This window comes from Aspergillus terreus, genomic scaffold, assembly GCF_000149615.1.
Source record: "Aspergillus terreus NIH2624 scaffold_4 genomic scaffold, whole genome shotgun sequence".
Taxonomy (NCBI): Eukaryota; Fungi; Ascomycota; class Eurotiomycetes; order Eurotiales; family Aspergillaceae; genus Aspergillus; species Aspergillus terreus.
In genome coordinates, this window is record NT_165927.1 from 1,770,553 (window position 1) to 1,790,089 (window position 19,537).

The 19,537-nt window shown below is 52.3% G+C and overlaps 7 protein-coding genes across 7 annotated transcripts; 4 read left to right on the forward strand and 3 right to left on the reverse strand.

Moving 5' to 3' along the window:
- Nucleotides 1-175: 175 nt before the first annotated feature.
- ATEG_03422 (DNA topoisomerase 2) lies at nucleotides 176-5,474 on the reverse strand (the record flags this gene model as incomplete). Its single annotated transcript, XM_001212600.1, has 3 exons — nucleotides 176-4,966; nucleotides 5,018-5,350; nucleotides 5,400-5,474. 3 exons carry the CDS (start codon nucleotides 5,472-5,474, stop codon nucleotides 176-178), a joined length of 5,199 nt encoding a protein of 1,732 aa, XP_001212600.1.
- Nucleotides 5,475-7,841: 2,367 nt separating this feature from the next.
- ATEG_03423 (putative GTPase activating protein (Evi5)) lies at nucleotides 7,842-10,684 on the forward strand (the record flags this gene model as incomplete). The annotated part of the gene is made up of 4 exons (XM_001212601.1): nucleotides 7,842-8,249; nucleotides 8,309-8,925; nucleotides 8,979-9,335; nucleotides 9,388-10,684. 4 exons carry the CDS (start codon nucleotides 7,842-7,844, stop codon nucleotides 10,682-10,684), a joined length of 2,679 nt encoding a protein of 892 aa, XP_001212601.1.
- Nucleotides 10,685-10,850: 166 nt separating this feature from the next.
- On the reverse strand, nucleotides 10,851-11,319 carry ATEG_03424 (uncharacterized protein; the record flags this gene model as incomplete). The annotated part of the gene is made up of 3 exons (XM_001212602.1): nucleotides 10,851-11,041; nucleotides 11,094-11,205; nucleotides 11,260-11,319. 3 exons carry the CDS (start codon nucleotides 11,317-11,319, stop codon nucleotides 10,851-10,853), a joined length of 363 nt encoding a protein of 120 aa, XP_001212602.1.
- An 885-nt stretch (nucleotides 11,320-12,204) lies between these two features.
- ATEG_03425 (uncharacterized protein) lies at nucleotides 12,205-13,110 on the forward strand (the record flags this gene model as incomplete). The annotated part of the gene is made up of 1 exon (XM_001212603.1): nucleotides 12,205-13,110. One exon carries the CDS (start codon nucleotides 12,205-12,207, stop codon nucleotides 13,108-13,110), a length of 906 nt encoding a protein of 301 aa, XP_001212603.1.
- Nucleotides 13,111-13,576: 466 nt separating this feature from the next.
- Nucleotides 13,577-14,576, forward strand: ATEG_03426 (SDR family oxidoreductase; the record flags this gene model as incomplete). Its single annotated transcript, XM_001212604.1, has 5 exons — nucleotides 13,577-13,652; nucleotides 13,703-13,761; nucleotides 13,811-14,185; nucleotides 14,243-14,461; nucleotides 14,493-14,576. The coding sequence occupies 5 exons, from the start codon at nucleotides 13,577-13,579 to the stop codon at nucleotides 14,574-14,576; spliced, it is 813 nt and encodes a 270-aa protein (XP_001212604.1).
- Nucleotides 14,577-15,755: 1,179 nt separating this feature from the next.
- On the forward strand, nucleotides 15,756-17,715 carry ATEG_03427 (uncharacterized protein; the record flags this gene model as incomplete). The annotated part of the gene is made up of 6 exons (XM_001212605.1): nucleotides 15,756-15,852; nucleotides 15,920-16,176; nucleotides 16,276-16,412; nucleotides 16,487-16,657; nucleotides 16,720-16,878; nucleotides 17,025-17,715. The coding sequence occupies 6 exons, from the start codon at nucleotides 15,756-15,758 to the stop codon at nucleotides 17,713-17,715; spliced, it is 1,512 nt and encodes a 503-aa protein (XP_001212605.1).
- Nucleotides 17,716-18,331: 616 nt separating this feature from the next.
- On the reverse strand, nucleotides 18,332-19,381 carry ATEG_03428 (uncharacterized protein; the record flags this gene model as incomplete). Its single annotated transcript, XM_001212606.1, has 2 exons — nucleotides 18,332-18,915; nucleotides 18,976-19,381. 2 exons carry the CDS (start codon nucleotides 19,379-19,381, stop codon nucleotides 18,332-18,334), a joined length of 990 nt encoding a protein of 329 aa, XP_001212606.1.
- Between the last annotated feature and the right edge of the window lie 156 nt (nucleotides 19,382-19,537).

Below are 19,537 nucleotides of genomic sequence, written 5' to 3' on the forward strand. Positions count from 1 at the left end.
AGATGTTTCTACTGGGAACGAGCTTCTGCAGTATTGATATGGTAAAATAACCTGAATTGCTTGCATAAACGCCTAAAATACACGAAAAGCCCGGGAAATATGGGTGCTGATGAATATAACGGAATCACGAATAAAAAGCCATCTAGACGATCAACGTCTATAAATCTCGCTTCTTTCACTCGCTGTCCTCGTCAAAGTCGTCGCCCGAGTCTCCACCAGCCTCCTCACTATCGTCGTCGTCGATCACATACGTCTTCTTCGCAGCGGCCGTGCGGCGAGCTGGTCTAGACGCGGTCTTTCGAGTAGGACGCTCTTCTTCCTCTGACTCCGCATCCCTCTTGCCTCCGGCGGGAGAGTCGAGGATGTCATTGGCCATTGCGTCGATATCGTCGTCTGAGAGGTCATCTACTAGCTTCTTCTTCTTGGCCGTCGTGGCCTTGGATTGCTTCGATGCGTACGCCTTTGCGGCAGGGGACAGGGTAGTCTGGGTGGTGGCTTTGGCAGCATCTTTCTTCGGCCGACCACGAGCCTTTGCAGCAGTTGGTTTCGCCGCGGCGGCGGTTGACTTGCCCTTAGCAGCCGCCTTGCCCTTGGCAGCGGGTTTCACAGGCTCGTCATCGTCGTCCTCGGGTTCGTTGTCATCTGACACCTTCGCATCCTTGGGCTTGACCTGCAGGGAACGACGAGGAGTGTTGGAAGGGACGAGTTTGCTGTAGTCAGTCTCGTCGGCATCGAATTCGGACGTTTTGGAGGCCTTCGATGCAGTGGTCTTCAGGCCCGCGCTGCTTCCAGGACGAGAGCGTTCAGAGAAGAGCAGGCGGGAGTCCGAGGTCGAAGCGCCATTCGTACTACCGATACCCTTGACCATCTTGCTCACATCGCCCAGCAAGTCATCCCCGTTGTCGCTATCAGAGTCGCTCAGTTCGGCGTATTTGGTCGTTTTGCGGCCAGATCGAGCGGGTTGCGCAGAGGGCTTAGCAGCCTCAGCCTTGGTAATTTCCATGAAGTCGTCATCATCGAGTTCGTCTTCCTCGTCCTCAGACTTCGGCTTCGGTTTCGGCTTGGCAGCTGCACGACCTCTCTTTGGCGCCTCCGCAATCTTAGCTTGCCCATCTTCACTTTCAGGCTTGACTGAAGGTTTGGAACTGCCTCGACTCTTCTTCGGAATAATTTCCTCGATGTCGGAGTCCTCCATGACTATATCTTCATCCTCATCTTTGGGCTTGGGATCGGCTTTAGGCTCCGATTTAGGTGCTCCTCTGCTCTTCTTGGGCATGATCTCCATATCGAAGTCATCGTCTGAATCACCTCCATCAGCGGGAGAAGGCTTAGGCTTAGCCGACGACTTGCCCAGAAAACTGAGAAGACCACCACCCTTGGACTCTGTTTTCTTTGCCGCGGCCGACTTCTTGGACTTTGGAGCCGCAAAATCTTCGTCATCGGGGTCATCTCCAAGGGCTGCCTTTCTCTTTCTTGCAGCAGCGCCACCTCCGCGACCGGTGGTCATGAGCTTGGAGGACGTGCGACGACCCATGTTGGCAACTTTACGCTGGCGGCGAGCTTCTTCGTCGTTCTGGAACCGCCATTCATTGATAAAGTCCTCAAGGTCGCGCTTCCAGATATCTTCCTTGGACAATTTGATCAACGTGTCAATTTCGAGTTCCTTGTCACCAATCTGGCGGCGGAGCTTCTCGACACGCTCCTGAGTCAAAGACCAGATGGGCATACCCAAGAGGTAATCGTAGGAGTTGGACAGCACTTCCGTGTCACCAGATTCCGAGTCCTCTTCCTCTTCAACTACAGGCTCTGTCTCACCGGCCTTGACGGCTTCCTTCACCTTGGGGAATGGCTTGAAGTCCTTCTCCTTCAACTCAGCGACCAGGACAGCCTTCTTCTTCTTGGAAATAACAAGCTTCCCATCGATGATCATTTGCACGAAGCGGGCCTGGTTGCTGAGTTTGTCCAGTTCTTTCTGCATTTCATTCAGCTGGTATTGCTTGCGGCGCTCATAGTACTTCAAGCGGACAGCATAGAACTCCTTCATGATGTCTTCCACCGAAGCATACTTAGTGATGCGCCCTTCGGGGTCGAATGCAACCAAGTTGGTAGTCGTCATCGTCTTGGACAGCTTGAATTTCTCCTCCAGGCCCTCTGCAATAGCGGTTTTCATATGCTTCTCATCCATCTGGATGACGAAGTGCACCTTGGTGTGGGTGTTGTAATCCTTGTAATCCTTGATAAAGGAGGGAGTCTTTTCGGCCTTGATGATGTCTTCAAGCTTGTCTTTGAAATCCTGAGTCCACGTGCGAATAGGGAGTTCTGTGATCTCGACTTCCTTGTCGCCGGTTTCCTTGATGATGCCGCTGAATTTGAAGCGGTCCTGGCCGACAGCAGTCACCTCACCGGTGAAGCCACGGAACCAGGGCTGCATGGGCTTGAGAGGCTCGCCATCCATCATCCGCTTGAGGTTTTCCACAATATCTTCGGGGTTATAGTTGGGGATCGAGGAACTCCATCCAGTACCAATACCGTCAGCACCGTTGATGAGAATCATAGGAACCACCGGGACGTAAACCTCCGGCTCAATCTTGGCACCATCATCCTCGTTGTATGTGAGGAGAGGATCGTCGTGATTATGGAAGACACGACGGGCAAAAGGCGACAACCGAGTGTAAATGTAACGAGCACTAGCACAGTCAGCACCGCCCTGAAGACGAGAACCAAAGTTTCCACTTGGCTCGAGGCAGTTGACATTGTTCGAGCCAACGAAGGTTTGAGCAAGACCGACGATAGTCTGCTGCAAAGAACCTTCACCATGCTGGTATGCGGTAGTTCCGGAAACGTGACCCGCCAGTTCAACCACCTTCATATCCTTCTTCAGATTGCGGCGGAAGCAGGTGTAGAGGACCTTGCGTTGACCAGGCTTCAAACCGTCAACCACGGATGGAATGGAACGGATGTTGTCGGCCATACTGAATAGAATCAACTCCTTGTTGATGAAATCAGTGTAGGTGATCTTGTCGACCGAGTGGTCCAGGAAAGTGCCGGGGCGGAACTGGCGCAGCCATTCCTTACGCTCGTCGGCCTTTTTCTTCGAGAATGCAAGCTCGATGAGCTCTACCTCATTGTCCTGCATAGTGTGGAACTCTTTCAGGTGACGGTCAAGGTCGCGGAAGTAAATTTGCGCGTCTTCCGTGGTACTGGTACCCAGACCCTTGTAGTACTTGTGCTCCCAACCGCGCTCATGGCCATGCTCTTCTTTCCAAGCCTCATACTCGGGCATAGTGAAGAACGAACGTTGTTTGGTAGGGTTCTTCGGATCGCCCTTCCAAACCTTCACGATTGGAGTGATGAACTCAATCAGGAACTCGGGAATTTTGAGCAAGCTGGGAAATTGAGCCTGAAGGAAGTTGATAAGCAAGCCCTTAATGTGACTCCCATCATGATCTTGATCAGTCATGATCATCAAATGACCGTAACGAAGACCACGGGTGTCGGTGTACTCCTTCTTGTGCTGCAGGCCAATGAAATTCTTGATGTTCTGGATTTCTTGGTTCTTCGCGATCTGATCGAAGGATGCATCACGAACGTTGAGGAGTTTACCACGCAAAGGGAAGACACCGAAAAGATCAGGGCCGACAACGGCACGCCCCGCCATGGCTAAGCCTTTAGCGGAGTCACCTTCTGTAAGAATGAGTGTACAGTGATGACCCTCCTTGGTGCCGGCCTTGTTGGCATCAGTCAGTTTGGGATTGTTCATGCGGCTACGGCGACCGCCGTCAGTTTTCTTCAGCATTTGATCGGCCTTTTGCTGGGCAAAATGCAGAATGTTGGTCATCACTTCAGTCTTCAAGATCTTCTTGTAGAAGTCCTCCTCCAAAACACACTTGCTGCCAAACTGAGACTGCTTCGTCGTCAACTGCTCCTTAGTCTGAGAAGTGAAAGCAGGATTGACAATCAGGGCGTTCACGAAAATGAAGATATGGTTCCGGATCTGGGCAGGTTTGAGGGTGGCACCGTTTTTGTTCTTCTTCTTGACCTGCTCGGCCAGTTTGCCGCAAATTTGGTCGGCGATGTAGTTGACATGCGTACCTCCAGAGGTTGTGGCGATGGAGTTGACGAACGACACTTGCTGGAAAGCACCGTCGGACACAGCAAATCCGACTTCCCATCTAGGATCGGGGCTGCAGGTGATGATCTCGTTCTTGCCTGCAGGGCCCATATCACCGCGCTCCCTCCGGATGGCTTTGGTGTACATTTCCATATACATTTTGAAGTTGCGGATAGGAATGCGAGAGCCGTTCAGCTTGACCGCCACTTTAGCGGTTCCAGCAAGATCGTAGACACGACGCTTGACCAGGGCCTCAAAGTCATCATCCATACCGGTCATGCCAAACTTGGCGTAGTCAGGCTTGAAGGTAACCTTGGTGTAATCGGCGCCCTTGGCGTCGGTAATTTTGGCTTTCCCCATCTTCGTCATGTTCTCAGTCCATGTCTGCTTGTACTTCTTCTTCTGGCGAGAGTCTTGGGTCTCGATTGTGAACTCAGTGGAGAACACGTTACAGAGCTTGGCACCGAAACCGTTACGACCACCAGTGACCTTCATTTGCGTATCATCGTAGTTCGAGGAAGTGAGGAGGTGACCGAAAATCAGTTCCGGGACATACATCTTCTCCTTGGAGTGCATCTCGATGGGTATACCCCGACCATTGTTCCACACACTGATTTCGCCCGACTCGCGGTCGATTGTGACACGGATCTCATCCATGTTCTTGTCATTCTGCTTGTTATCGGCGGCGTTGACGACAATTTCATCGAAGATTTTGTAAAGACCAGGGACGTAGGAGACCTCACGGTACTCCATGCCTTCCGACTCCGAGCTGTACACCCACATGTGCTGCGTGGTGCGTTCGGTGGACCCAACATATGTATCCGGACGTTTAATGATATGTTCGAGTTGGGTGAGCTGGAGATGAGTTAGTGACTGTCGTGAAAAGCGAATCGCGACTGGACTTACTTTCTGGTACTTCTCTGATACATTGGTGTCCTTGTCCTGGTTGTTGGATTCTTCGATGCCGTCCATGAATGACTCGTTTTCTACATCTGCGAGTGGCTTCGAGCCGCCCTTCTTGGTGGCCGGGGCCTTCTTCTGTTTCTTTGGTGGGGTATGGGAGAGCACGGAGTTGTCGTCGTCATCACCCATGTCGAAGGGGTCGGCGTCTGACATATCTTCGTCGCTGTCGGGTTTGGCGCGCTTCTTGGAGGCGGCAGCCTTTCCTTTACCCGTGAGGGTAGTCTGAGTTAACTTCTTGGGAGCGGCCTTCTTAGGCGCCGCCTTCGCCTTGGGCTTCTGCGGGACATTAGTCTCAGGGATGGCCATGAAAAATGGAAACGCATACGGGAGCGGGTTCGGGAACGAAGTCAGAGCTTCCCTCGTCGTCAAAGACGGACTCGACCATGGAATCGTCCGACATGATGAAAAGAGAGGCGGTCAAAGCCGAATACCGGGCGAAGAAAGAGAATGAAGCACAACGAGTGACAGAGAAACAGAGGGAGAAATCAGGGGAGAAGAGGAAAACCCCTCGAGGGTGAAGAAGAAAAAGGGAGTCAAGAGGGAATGAGGGAAGAACAACAAAGAATCCCTCTGCGAATTGATAATGAACTGGGCGCGAAGTTGGCTATTGTTGACGCGCGACTCGGGGAAGGCAAAGAGGTCGGCAGAATCTGTTTCCGCCATCCGGATCGAGGTTGTTCCGCTCCGAAGGGCGCTAAGATCGCCGGAAATGGAAAATCCCAAACACTCCCGCCCAAAAGGGGAAAGGCGGACCAAAACATGCAAGGGCTGCGGGGGAGGGGAAGCAAACAACAATCATCCATTCACTCTTGTTGTCTTCAGTGGCTCTTCATGCTGTTGGTGTTGGTCCATCTTTCTTTGTTCCAGCCCTCACGAGGTTGACAGCTGTCAGCCAGAGACATTTGTAAGGAGAGTCTGTCAGTCACCCTAGACAACCAAGAGTGCGTCATGCTCTGAGACTTGATATCACACCAGGATTTCATATGGGTCTCAATACTTCTATGTATCTCGGAGAATTATATAGGAGCAAATATTGCTATGCATCTCTACCTGGAATTGTTCGTGGTGTGGAGTATATGGTTGACTCTTTAAAGTATGTTCAACCTCAGCATGCTACCAGAATATATATCCATAGACGACATCACGGCCATTCAGCTGGTACCTAAAATATGAACAGGAAACAGACCCGCTAACAGATTGATCTTGTTTAGCTGTTTATAGCATCTTCAAGCATATAAATCACCATGTCACACTCAAGTCTGAGTGAAGCAGTGGCAGATATGATATCTCACAGGAATAGATGCTGAGTCGATGCCCCAGGAAATGCGAAACTAGGTGACATTCATGGGACGCCAGGATAACTGGCGATTGCTCTCTCAGAGATGACGAGGTACAGTCTAAAAGCTCATAAAGACCCAAGAGATGCTATGAGTGGTTGGCGTTATAGGAAGCTGCCTAGTACTTGTGGCTTTTGCTGAACGTGTGGGTGGACGTATGGCTGCACAGGCGAGGCTTGTTGCGAAGGCTCCATGAACCCTGGTCCTGGCTCTCGGTCTTTACTACTTAACTACTCTGTAGGTAGGCGATGATATTGCAATGCTGTCAATAATGACTTTGTGAGGTTGAACACTACTCCTACACATTGGTGATTTCTACCTGGGGGAGAGGGGGGTCTCGGGTTGGACCCTATAGGGCGGTATTTATGGTACCATGTAAATTACATTTCATCCAATGAGACTCGACCGTGGTCGACATCCACCAATAAGAGAGCCGGTCAGGGGATGAAACCGGTCATGAAACGTATGACCGGCCATTTAGGGGAAATCCCAAACAACGGGAGATTAAGAATGAGGACGGACAGCCATGGCATCGGGATGTTGATGAATTAGTAAAGAGAGAGGAGAGAGGGGAGAATAGGAGATCGCAGACTTTCTAATATCAAGCAGCAGTAAGATAGCCTACGGAGCATTCTCACGGAGCACTCAGTACCCAGACCAGCTCTTGACAGATCACCTGCACACAGGTATGATATACATCTAGACCGCGACGGTCACCCATCATTGGTAAGACTAGCAGGATTCCGTTAACGTTGTGGAGACGGCTGGATCGACCGACGGGGACTAATTCATCCATCACCTTCTTTTATTACGGAGGCGTTGACATGACCCTGGTGGTGTTCTTGATTGTCGAGGATCTATGTGTTCGGGGAGTTCTTATCGGGTTGAATGATCATGAAGAATCCACGAGGAGAAGAACTGCAAATGACCAAGACAAAGTCCAAATCAATAATCGTCCCTGATCAGAGGAATTATTGATGCGATCGACACCGGACAAGAAGCGGAGGCAGAGGGGAGAAATCCCCCCTGAGACTAGGAACGACTAGTCTCCAGGCTAATTCCGCCCTCACTAATAATAATCAAACCATCATGACTTCCAGCACACTCCGTGTCTCTTCCCAATTTTCCCTTCCCTCCTTTCCTTCCACGGATCTGTTTTCGTGATTATCTTCCTATCCCCAAGTGAGGCGATCTCGACCCTCGACGTTCAGAGAAATGCTGTCAGTCTGATGCACCATTGCCCCTCGATCCTCCCGTTTCTGCACCTCTCCTTATCGCACGCGTGAACCCCTCGGTCCCCTCGCGTCCTGCCTGCCCCTGTCAGTGGGTGTGAAAGCCACTCGATATTGTATTCTCCGAGGAATGCATTGCTGGAATTCGAATTGAACGCATTAAAGCTTCAATAACCCAATCAACACCGTCGCGGCGACATGGAGGTGTCCACCGCGTCGCCGATTCATCCTCACCCCGACGGCCTCCCCGGCCAAATGGCCCCGATGCATGCTCATTCCGACTCGATGGTGACCGTGCCTTTGCAATCAAGTTCCGAACATACCCAACCCGAATGGCGCACCCTCGATATCCCCCAAACCCCGATCGATGCGACGACCCCTACCGTGGAAGAAAATCCCGAGGCAGAAGAACGTGCAACGAGATCATCCACCCCAACCATGGAGCGTTCCCAGCCCCTTCTCCAGCCGGTGGCCTATCGAGAACCCAGCTGTTCTGCTTCGTCGCGGAGCAGTGATGAAGTCGACCGTACCGAACAAGATATTGTTGATTGGGAGGGATTGGAGAAGTCCGAGGAGCAGGAGCCTCGAAATGAGGGGTCCGATGAGGTGGGTCAATTGTCCATAGAAAACAATTTACAATATGGATGGAACTGATTTGAATCTAGTCGACGGCTCTCTTACTCGCCCGCCTTGAACAAGAAAACAATGCGCTCGCCACGAACCCCAAGTCGGGGTTGTCGAAAGTGGCGCATTCCGGCCATGTGCAACAACGGCCCTCCCGGTCGCAGTCTATCAAACAGATCAAGCGATTGATCAACGATGATCCGCGGTCGTCTCTGCGCTATTCGCAGCTACCCGCTCCTCCCCCTATGACGGAGTTGGAATTCTGGGCGGCCTTGGTCCAAGATTACCCCCAAACTGCACAGCGTCTGCCCACCTTGACATCCAACAAGATCCGTGGAGGTGTCCCACCTCCATTGCGAGGTGTTGTGTGGCCCAGTATTGCTGGAGCGCGCGATGCGTCACTGCTCACCGAGTATCAGCGACTCTGCACGGAAACGAGTCCCTACGAAGGCTTGATCGGTAAGGATATCGGCCGCAGTTTTCCCAATGTGGAAATGTTTCGCGATCCGCACGGGGAAGGACAGCAGATGCTGGCCCGTGTCCTCAAATGTTTTAGTCTGTACGACACCCAGATTGGATACTGTCAAGGTCTTGGGTTTGTCGTGGGACCCCTTTTGATGCACATGACCGATGCGGAAGCGTTTTGTGTCCTCGTTCGGTAAGTCGTCGTCCCTGACATCTCGCCAGCCGACACACTGACCGATCGAACAGACTAATGGACCACTATGATCTACGGACCTGTTATCTCCCTGATCTCTCCGGTCTGCATCTCCGTGTGTACCAGTTCCAGAATCTCCTCTCCCGCCTGCGGCCTGCGTTATTTGCACACTTGGAGTCCCTGAACGTCGAGCCAGTCTACGTATCGCAATGGTTCCTGTCCTTTTTTGCAGTGTCGTGTCCCCTTCCCATGCTCCTTCGTATCTACGATGTCATCTTCCTCGAAGGAGCGTGCGAGACGCTGATGCGGGTCGCCCTCTCGCTGATGCAGCGCAACGAAAAGAAGATTCTCGCGTGCGCAGAGTTCGAGGATGTCATGCAACTACTATTGTCGAGGAGTCTGTGGGATACGTAAGCTTGCCCTCCCTACCTTCCATCCACACAACCCAACTAATCATCACAGCTACGCATGCCATGCGGATGACTTTGTCAACGACTTCGTCTCGTTGACATCCCTGGTGACCAAGGAAAGCCTCCAAGCGCTTGAAGCCAGCTACAACCAATCGCAGGGCATTCCGACAGGCATTTCGTTCCCACAAATGCAGGCGGCCGCATCGCGGTTCCTGGGTCGCTTCTGGGCCGGATCGAGTTCCCATAACTCTATCAAGCTCAACCCCAGCGCCACCGCGGCAGTCCGCCGGTCGGCATCGAAGCAGAGCATGACGTCGACTCTCAACTCGGTCGAATCGACCTCGGATGCCAGCACCGCACCCACCGAACTCTCGACCGAAGCGCAGAAACCGCGCGCGAAATCGACCATGTCTACCCACAAGGACCGTGATCTGCACACCCAGATTGAAGATCTCCTCATGGCGCTCAGCGACCTGCAGCGCCAGCACGCCGATCTCACCCGGTCGCTGCAGCAGGAGCGCGAAGAACGCGAGGAGGATCAATTGCTGGCCAAGTCTATGCTGGAGTTCATCAAGACTGCAGAGGACGCCCCCGCCGATCTCGTCAGCAAAGCCGAAGCGCGATTTACCCTTGCCGACTCCGCCAAGCGCGTCTCCATCGACCAGACCAAACACCAGCTCCGCGACGACCTCAACCACTGGAAGGAAATGCATGCGGTCGAATCCAGCCGCTGCCTCGACCTGACTCGTCGCATTGACGAGCACGAACAGGAGAACTCGTCGCTGCGCGAGCAACTCCGCGAGGCGCGTGGGCGCATCCAGGAGAGCTACCGCGATCGCCAGCGGCTGGAGCGGATGGTACGGGAACTCCGCGCCATGAAGACACCTACGTCGGAATCCCCAGCCGACTCCCCCACAAGTGAGCCAGGCGAAGGCGTCGCCGCGAACGGCCTGCGCCAGCTCAAGCTCGTGCGATCAGGCTCGCAGCGGAGCACGTACAACAAGCGGTCGAGCAGTCTGGGGCTGCAGGGGGTACTGTCGACGGAGAATAACAAGCCGGCGGCGGAGGAGGCGCTGCTGTTGGAACTGGTGAATGCGAAAACGGCGGAGGCAGTGGCTAAGCAGGAGCTGGAGGAGGTTAAGGCGAAGCTGGAGGGGTTGCGGAAGATGGTGGGCGGGGCGTCGCAACGCGGCCTGGCCCGCAGCGTGACGACGATGGAGCCGCCGAGTCCGTCGCTGAGTCGGCCAGCATCGACCCGGACGACGACCGAGCCGGCGGGAGGCGGGTTCTTTAGTGGATGGGGACGGCGCGCGGTGTCGGCGACGAACGACCCGTGTGAGAAGCCGTGAGGGCATTACTGTCGGTTGCATTTCATTTGATGTTTTGGTGACCTGCATGGTTGGAGTTTGCGTTGGATTGAATCGGTATTATATTATTCGAGTACATGATACCTTGTGGTGTACATATGGTTGGAAGATTGACATATTCATATACAGTCGTAGCTATATATTTACATTAGTTCTTGAAGGCGGCCCAGGCTTGCACGGCTCCCATGAGGGCCACCACGACGCCGTTGCTGTTGACGCCACGCTTCAGATACCAGCCCGAACTGACCCAGACGATGGCGGTCATCAGGCCGGCGATGGCCTTGTTCACGGGGTCGTTCAGAAGCGCGGGATTCTTGGACCATTGGTAGTTGATCAGGGCTGGCATATGGATATTAATTCAAGTGCATTCCATTGAACGATTCCGACTTACCGGTCATCAAGAAGAACGCACTACCCTGGTACCACCCGGCTTTGGCGCAGGTATAGGCCAGGTTCGGGAGGGCGCGGAAGTTAGGCAGACTCTGCCAGTCTTTGGCGGAGAGCTACGGGTGTATGTTAGGAACTATGAATATACTCCGAAATGGTCTTGGACACACAGTATGGCCGAGAGAGATGAGGAGCCATCCCACGGCGGTGGTTTGGAGGGCGTTGGGCATGATGAGTTGAATTGAGTACTATAATATCGTGCAGATGTGGGTGAGTGGGGATTGACGCGGGTTGGGGTGATTGTGGTGGTGATTTATGGTAGCCAGAAGAGGAGACGACGTTGTTCTCCTGAACCAAGTGGATCTGCCAAGCCCGAGTTCCTCGGTTCGGCTGGACTGCATGAATGGGATGATGATTATTGTTCTTGATGATGGGGTATTGTTCACAGCGCCAAGAGATAAGGAGTGCATGCATGGGCTTATACTTTATTCTGACAGTTCTTATATATATAGAGCCACACAAGGACACACCCAGTCATACCTATGTGTACTGCTGAGATTATATGAAGAACCGTGGATCGCGGATATAGAGATCCAAGATGCGAGAAAGAGCTTACGTGGGACGAATCCACCATCCGTGAGGGCGACAATCTTAACGTTACCACCCTCCTACTCAGCCCTTCAAGACCACTGATCATCCTGTTCGATCAATCCATTGACTCCAGAGTATCTGTTACGCCTTTATAATGACTACCAACACCAATCTCAACTTGTCGGACTTCCTTGCCTCTTGAGGTATGCATAACTCCGAACCTCGAGAAGATTCATCCGGCCAGTTTATATTTGGAATCTCTCTCCCATTGCGCAATGGATATCACCCTTTTCGGTGGAGCTTGCCGCGTGGCCGTCAGTATGAGCGCCAATCATCCGCTCAGCCCTAGCAACTACTTCCTATCGATGAGGCTGTACTCTTGACTTCGCCGACGCAGTACACGAGTATCTTGGTTAAAAATAGGGCCAGGGAGAGTGCGATAGATTCTTTAATGTCCTGGCCTTTTCTTTCCTTCTATCTACTCTTCAACTACACTGGTACGCCTGATATCGACCGACAGCATCATGAAAAACGCCCTCCTCGTCGCTTTGGGCTGCGTATGCTCGGTGGGAGTGTCCTGGCCTCAACCACTCCCTAACGTCCTACAACTCGCCCCGGCCCAGCCAACAAATACCCTCCCACCGTCTCTCGCTCCTCGCGACAACAACGATAGCTTCAACACCTACGCCCATTGGATCCACGCGCGAGCCGATACCACCACCGAAGCAACAACAGCCGCAACAACAGCCGCAACAACAGCCGCAACAACAGCCGCGACAACAGACACCTCCCAAACCACTACTGAATCCACGACCACAGACGCGACCACAACCTCCGCCTCAACCACCACAACCACCTCAGAAACCTCCACCACGAGCACCAGTTCCTCAACATCGACTAGCTCCTCCACATCCACAACCACAACTAGCACCTCGACCACCTCCACCGCAAGCACCACTACATCCACCGCAAGCACCACAACATCCACCGCGACCGCAACCAGCACCGCCAGCGCCGCCCTCGCCGAGCGCAACCGCAAAGGCAAGATCGCCGCCATCATCACCTTCACCCTCCTGGGCAGCCTCTTCATCGGCATCTGCATCGTCTCGCGCGTGCGCAAGGTCCTCGCCAAGAAGCGCAAAGCCGCCGCCGCCGCCGGCGCAATGCCCCAGAAACGGCCCGGCTCGACCTACACCATGGTCCCGTTGACGGATGACGCCGGTCAGCCGACGAGCGAGCCGCGCTTCGATCGCGAGTCGATCATGTTTGCTAGCGATTCGCAGCCGGATCTCAGGGCGTATGGTAGCCCGCGGGGGTCGGCGTCTTTTGATCCTAATGCTGTGGGTGGGTCAATGCATGGGTCGCAGCGTTCGGAGGGGGGGCATTCAGTGTCGGGGCAGCAGACGATTATGCCGGCGAGGGTGGTATAGGAGCATGTTTGTGGTTATGCGAGATTAGAGTATATGTACTCCATTCGAGAAGTGAATACATGATCATATCCTACTTCTTGATTTGCCGAAAACAAACGGGGATGTATATGAAAAACCTGAAGACGTCGTGCTGCCCAGCAGTATTCTATGTTACCTTGGCTGATATGATCTCCCAACTCGGTTATCAACGGCCTCAACTATACTCGAGGTAGTATGACGCAACCGAACTTGTCGTTCAGTCCTTTCCGAGAATCAGTGTACACCAGTAGAACAACACCAACAGACCCGAGAAAGAAGATATACATTCATCTGACCTCTATCCTCCTATCAAGTCTATCAACTGACCCGGTGTTTGTCCGGCGTGGGGGTTCTCCGCTGCGGGGTCAACCTCGCGGGGAAAAATATATGAAGCAACAGACAGTCCGAACTTGCTCCAAACCTGTGTACTGCCTTCTCTCATAACAAAATGGTCCTCTCACAACCCGAGAACAAGCACGTCCTCAAGGCGTTCGACCTTACGGGCAAGGTAGCCGTCGTGACCGGTGCGTTCCTCCATATCTTCCCTCAGTACGCGACCTACTAACACTCTCAGGCGGCGCCCGTGGCATCGGTCTTGAAGTCTCCATCGCCCTGGCCGAAGCAGGCGCCGACGTAAGTCTGATCTCTCGACGCCCACACGCACCTCCCACTAACCAGCCAGGTCGCCCTGATCTACAACTCCTCCACAACGGCCGAGACGCTAGCCCGCGACATCGCAAGCAAGAACAACGTCAGAGCCGTAGCCTACAAGGCCAACGTCAGCGAACAGGAGGAGATCGAAAAGACCATCCAGCAGATCGCAACCGACTTCGGCCGGCTGGACATCGTCGTCGCCAACTCGGGCATCTGCACAAATGTGCCCGCGGAGGATTATTCGACCGACCAGTGGCGCGATATCATGAAAGTGAACCTGGACGGGGCGTTCTACACGGCGCAGGCAGGCGCGCGGATCTTCAAGAAGCAGGGATTTGGGAACGTGATTTTCACAGCGTCCGTGAGCGCGACGCTGGTGAACGTGCCGCAGAAGCAGGCGGCGGTGAGTTATCATTTTATTCTGATTGAGCTCGAGGAGTGCGCTGACTGGAGGGGCTAGTATAATGCGTCCAAGGCGGGTGTCGTGCAGATGGCCAAGTGTCTGTCGGTGGAATGGGTTGATTTCTGTCGAGTGAACTGCATCTCGCCGGGCTTCATCGCTACCGATATTCTCGATATTCATCCTGCGGAGTGGCGCAATAAGTGGTATGATATGGTTCCGGCCAAGCGGTTTGCCGAGGCGTATGAGCTCAAGGGGGTGAGTCTTTCCTATACCTGGGTATGATTGGAGACTGTTCTGACGGGGGCAGGCCTACGTGTTTTGTGCCTCGGATGCGTCTAGCTACATGACGGGTGCGAACATTGTTATCGATGGGGGATATACCCTTCCTTGAGATGGGTGGTCCGGTTTGTACGTATTTAGAGTGTTTCATAATGCGAGCCTGATATTGGCGGACGTATTGAGATACCTAGGTATGCATCGCCATGTCAATACACTGATGTATGGAAGATACGGGGCCTTTACTACCTAGGTATTTTCTCATTCCTTCACCCCCGTTGGGGCTTCTAGTCCAGTAAAGCACTTACTTACAATTGCACTTGATCACGCCTGCCCTAGAGTTCATTAAGAGGGCGACAACCAATCATGGAGTCCTTCATGCCCCGTTAGTCCATATGAAATTTACAGCAAGGACAAAGGAACCTTGCCCAAGAACTCGGCAAAAATCACCCAGAATAAAGATCATGCGGAAGTATGTAAAGTCGAGGCTACTGAGCCGTTCCTCTCATCCTGCATCGCCGACAATTTCCCGATAGCAAATCTATAGTAGACCCTGTATGAAGAAGCTATCTCACAGGATCTGGATCCTTCAATATTGCCTGTAAAGGTGGGCCCCAATGCTATCGATCGAGGCAGTTCGGCACAATTCGGATTGGCTTTGTCGAAGCATCTCCGCTCTCCCCGAAAGGAGTTCACTGCAGTCGAACTACAAATTGGCAGGGTTCCCTGCCTTTCCTTCAGGTAGCCCCATGTAACGCCCCGCTGTCCCTACCATAACTCCGGTCTAGGCTCATGCCTGATACATGATCACTCACAGACATGGCTGGCCCGGCGGGGGCATCACGGCTCTCCACATTTTACTCCGGAGCAAGCTTTTAGGCTTTACGGGCCGCCCTAAGGGTATGGCATGGCAGGCGCATCACAGTGATCGGCTTCATCACGAGCCTCCAACTCCCGAAAATGCGGAGAATCTTTCTTTCCTCACGGCATTTGGGAAACCATTCATGCCCCGCGGTTGTGACGACGTGCATTCTCTATGCAACGCTCACATCCCTCATACCCTAAAAGAAACGGCCTTCGGAGCGCATCGCCTCGAGAGGAAAGACGCCTTAATTTGAGGCAAACTTACTTTGATTGCCTGCTGTTTTAACCGGACGGAGTATGACTGAATTGCCTCTATTCAGGAGGAGGTCCTATATCTTCCTCCTCGTCCGTGGCCTTAACAAATTCTTCTGTTCAAGGATTCAAACATTCAGCAATCTATGCTTAGTACTGACATTTGAGTCTACCGGCCATGAGATTCACCGTCCTCATCGGAGGAGGGTTTTCACTCGTCCATCTCGTCACGGCACTCAACAATGGACTCGCCGTGACTCCGCAAATGGGGTGGGGTAAGTGCTCATGCTCCTAGAACGCAAGTTACCAAATGATTGATGCTGATACCACGTCCGCTGGCAGATAATTGGAATGCATTTGGTTGCAGTTTGAGTCAGAGTTTGATTCTCTCTACGGCCAGCTTCATCAAAAAGACTGGCCTGAGAGATGCCGGTTATCACTACATTATTCTGGATGACTGCTGGTCATCTGGTCGAGCATCAAATGGGGCGCTCATAGCAGATTCCACCAAATTTCCCAACGGAATGAGCTATCTAGGCAATCAACTTCATGCAGATGGCTTTGGCTTTGGGATCTATTCGAGCGCTGGCACGAAAACGGTAAGATTACGCCCTTTTACCCGGTCTTGCGATTGAATATGCCTCTGTCTGTCCTTCAAAGTCGGTTGAAAGCCATTTCTCACATACTGGTGGCCATAGTGCGCCGGATATCCTGGGAGTCTGGGCTATGAAACGATCGATGCCAACACATTTGCCAGCTGGGGCGTGGATTACCTGAAATATGACAATTGCAACAACAACGGCCAATCTGGAAGTCAAGCCGTCAGCTCTGCTCGGTATGAGCGCAACTCTATATTGTTCAGACGATTGTTGTATAAAAGCTGCTGACTCTTTCGACGTCTTCCTGCAGGTATGCGGTCATGCAAAAAGCACTGGCTGCAAGTGGTCGCCAAATTCTCTACGCCATCTGTAATTGGGGCGAAGACAAGCCTTGGATATGGGGCCCATCAGTCGGAAATTCCTGGAGAATCACAGGAGACATTTTCGATCGCTTCAACACCGCATATTCAACCTGTCCAGTGTAAGTATATGGGCTCCCTTTTGGTTGCAAGAGTCTTTCCATACGCTAATCCGATCTCCAAGCCCTAACTCCGGTGGTTACCAGTGCTCTGTGACGCAGATCATGTCGATGCAAGCAACGATCTCTTCATACTCGGCTAAAGGCGGCTGGAACGATATGGACATGCTGGAAGTCGGCAACGGTGGAATGTCCGATGCGCAATATGTGGCACATTTCAGCATGTGTGCGTCTTCCCTCTCTTTCTTACAATGAGAAGCTTGAACTTGCTGGCTTTCTTCCACTGACCATAGATACTTCGTGTGATTCCAGGGTCCGCCGCAAAAAGTCCACTCATTATGGGCAACGATATGTCGAAGTTGACTGCCAGCGGCTTTTCCATCCTGGCGAATCCCGCCGTCATTGCAGTTAACCAAGATCCGCTGGGAGTGGCAGCCTCGTACCGATGGACACGAAATAACGTGCAACTATGGAGTGGACCTCTGGCGTCTACCACCGGTGGCTCAGTCAACGACGTTGTTGTCGTGCTTTTCAATAACGGAGGCTCAAGCACGACGGCATCCGCCACCCTGTCCGAAATCTTTGGTTCATCCAGTGTTCCGTCGACCCAATTTGAGATTCGAGATCTTTGGGGATCTCGACTCAGTGACAGCCAGGCACAGTCAATTCTCAATGACGGGGCGGCCGCCCATTCATCTTTGCTTTACAATGCCACTGCCCAGAGCTATTCGACGGGTTTGTCTCAAGCAAACCCAATGCTACTTGGAACGGCTGTGGGATCGGTTTCAGGACCTTCAGGGACGATTACGCAGTCTATCCCTGCGACGGGATGTCGGATGTTCCGGCTGCGTGCTATCTCAAGCACTACCTCTTCCACCACCACAACGCGATCTTCTACAACCACAAAATCGACCTCTTCGACAACAACTTCGGCGGCTCAACCACAGCAGACAAAGTGGGGACAGTGTGGTGGTCAAGGTTGGACTGGACCGACACAGTGTGAGTCGCCATCAACTTGTCAGTTCCAGAACGGTAAGTGCTCTCAATACAAAACCATCTGAATTATGTTGCATGGAAGCTAACCTCGTATCTTTGCTATTCTTATAGACTGGTACTCCCAGTGTCTGTGAGAAACGGTCGTGACTAGCACCCGACGATTCCATTCGCCTCTAGCTACATAAGTTCACTGTCCATGTGTATGTAATGCACGGGCTGGAGGTGTATGCGTGCCTCTCAAGGTTCTTTTTCTGGAAGCTCTCTCAGCATTCGTTGGAATTAAATACTTGGTACTGGCTCCGGGTCCGAAATAATGCCGAAATATTGGTTCCTTCATCCCAAGAGAGGCTACTACCTCTACACTACCACATAGAGCCTATTCGCAAGGACTAAGCCAGGCTTAGGCCTCAAAAGTCTGGCACGACTGTAGCTTTGCCTATAGAGAACATGATGTAGTTCGGCACTGGACAAAATTCGCATCAGGCATCACAAGCTAATGATATGTGGAGTTCCGTTGGCAATAAGGACTCTGGTCCAAGAACGAAACTAGTGGTCCATTTTGGTCTCTTCCAGAATCTGATAAATAAAATGGACTGAACTGCGCAGTCTAAATAGATTGTCCAAGAGAAACAAAACAGGTCAAGGACAGTGCAAGAATAGCTATATCACTCAAGATACCGCTCAAGACAGACCGTGCGCACGCGCCTCTTCTTTCACAATTTCTGGGATCTCATCCAGGAGTTTTGATTGCGTGGGTGTCCAGTGGAGAAGCTTTCTAGCCCGCACCGCTCTGGCTTTGACCCTGTAGTTCGCTACAGCACGGCCAGCAGGTGCCATGACCTCCCTATCCTTCATATCAACCACCATCATCTCTTCCGATGCTAGGAGTCCTAGCTTATATGCCTCTTTCGTAATTCTGCGACAGATATCCCCCCAGAAGTATTCACCGCTTTCCACAAGATAATAGCCCTCGGAGTTCCATGAAGCTTTGGCCCCTCCGAATACGGCTTCATCAATCAGGCGAACATATAGACGAGACAGGTCGTGGACGTGAACACAGTTCCAGAAAGATTTCCCGTCACTTAACTGGAGTCCCTTTCCCCTTGCGAGGATAAGCCGGGTAAGGTTATACATCTGTTCGGTCTTCCGCAAGACAGGGCCCCTTCCGGCTCCGAACACAGTTGAAGGACAAACAATCGCAGTCTTCAGTGTCTGAGAGCCGGCTGCCAAGACAATCTTGTCGATATTGCGATGTATGGCCTCATCTTAAGAGAGATATCGGTATTAGCGCTTGCAGGGTTGTGATAGTCTTGATGTATACTTACCTGGTAGGGAAGTAAGCTCAGAGATCCCCTCCCAATCATCGAAAATATGTATTCGATCTGGAGTACTCTGGATTTCATGTCCCGGATCCAGCAGGATATCAGTGCCGCTTGTATGAATGTACACTCCTCCGCCCCTCTTCCGCAGTCCGTTCACAATAGCTGTGGCGGATGGAACATTGTCAGCACTTATCGCAAAATGAACGACCAGCTCATTTTTTGCTATTTCCTCCTCAATAAGAGCCGTTTGGTCAAATGTAGCAAATAATAGCCTCAGTCTTGGATATCTTGCTCTGAATTGTGCTTCATGAGCTGGGTTGCGCACGAGACAAGTGATGCTTTGCTCCCAGTCCGGATGTACGCTCAGAAGCTCGTATAAGACATCTCCTCCTATGTAGCCGCTCTGCATTTATGCTACAGTCAGCCAGGACGTCAGCATGGCCTTCAAAGAGGGGGTATTTTACTGTTCCTGTAAGGAAAATCTTTGGTACCATCTCTGAATATTGGAGACTTTGAAATCAGGAAAAGCCTATACGATGCCCATGTCGTATCCCGCCAAAATTCC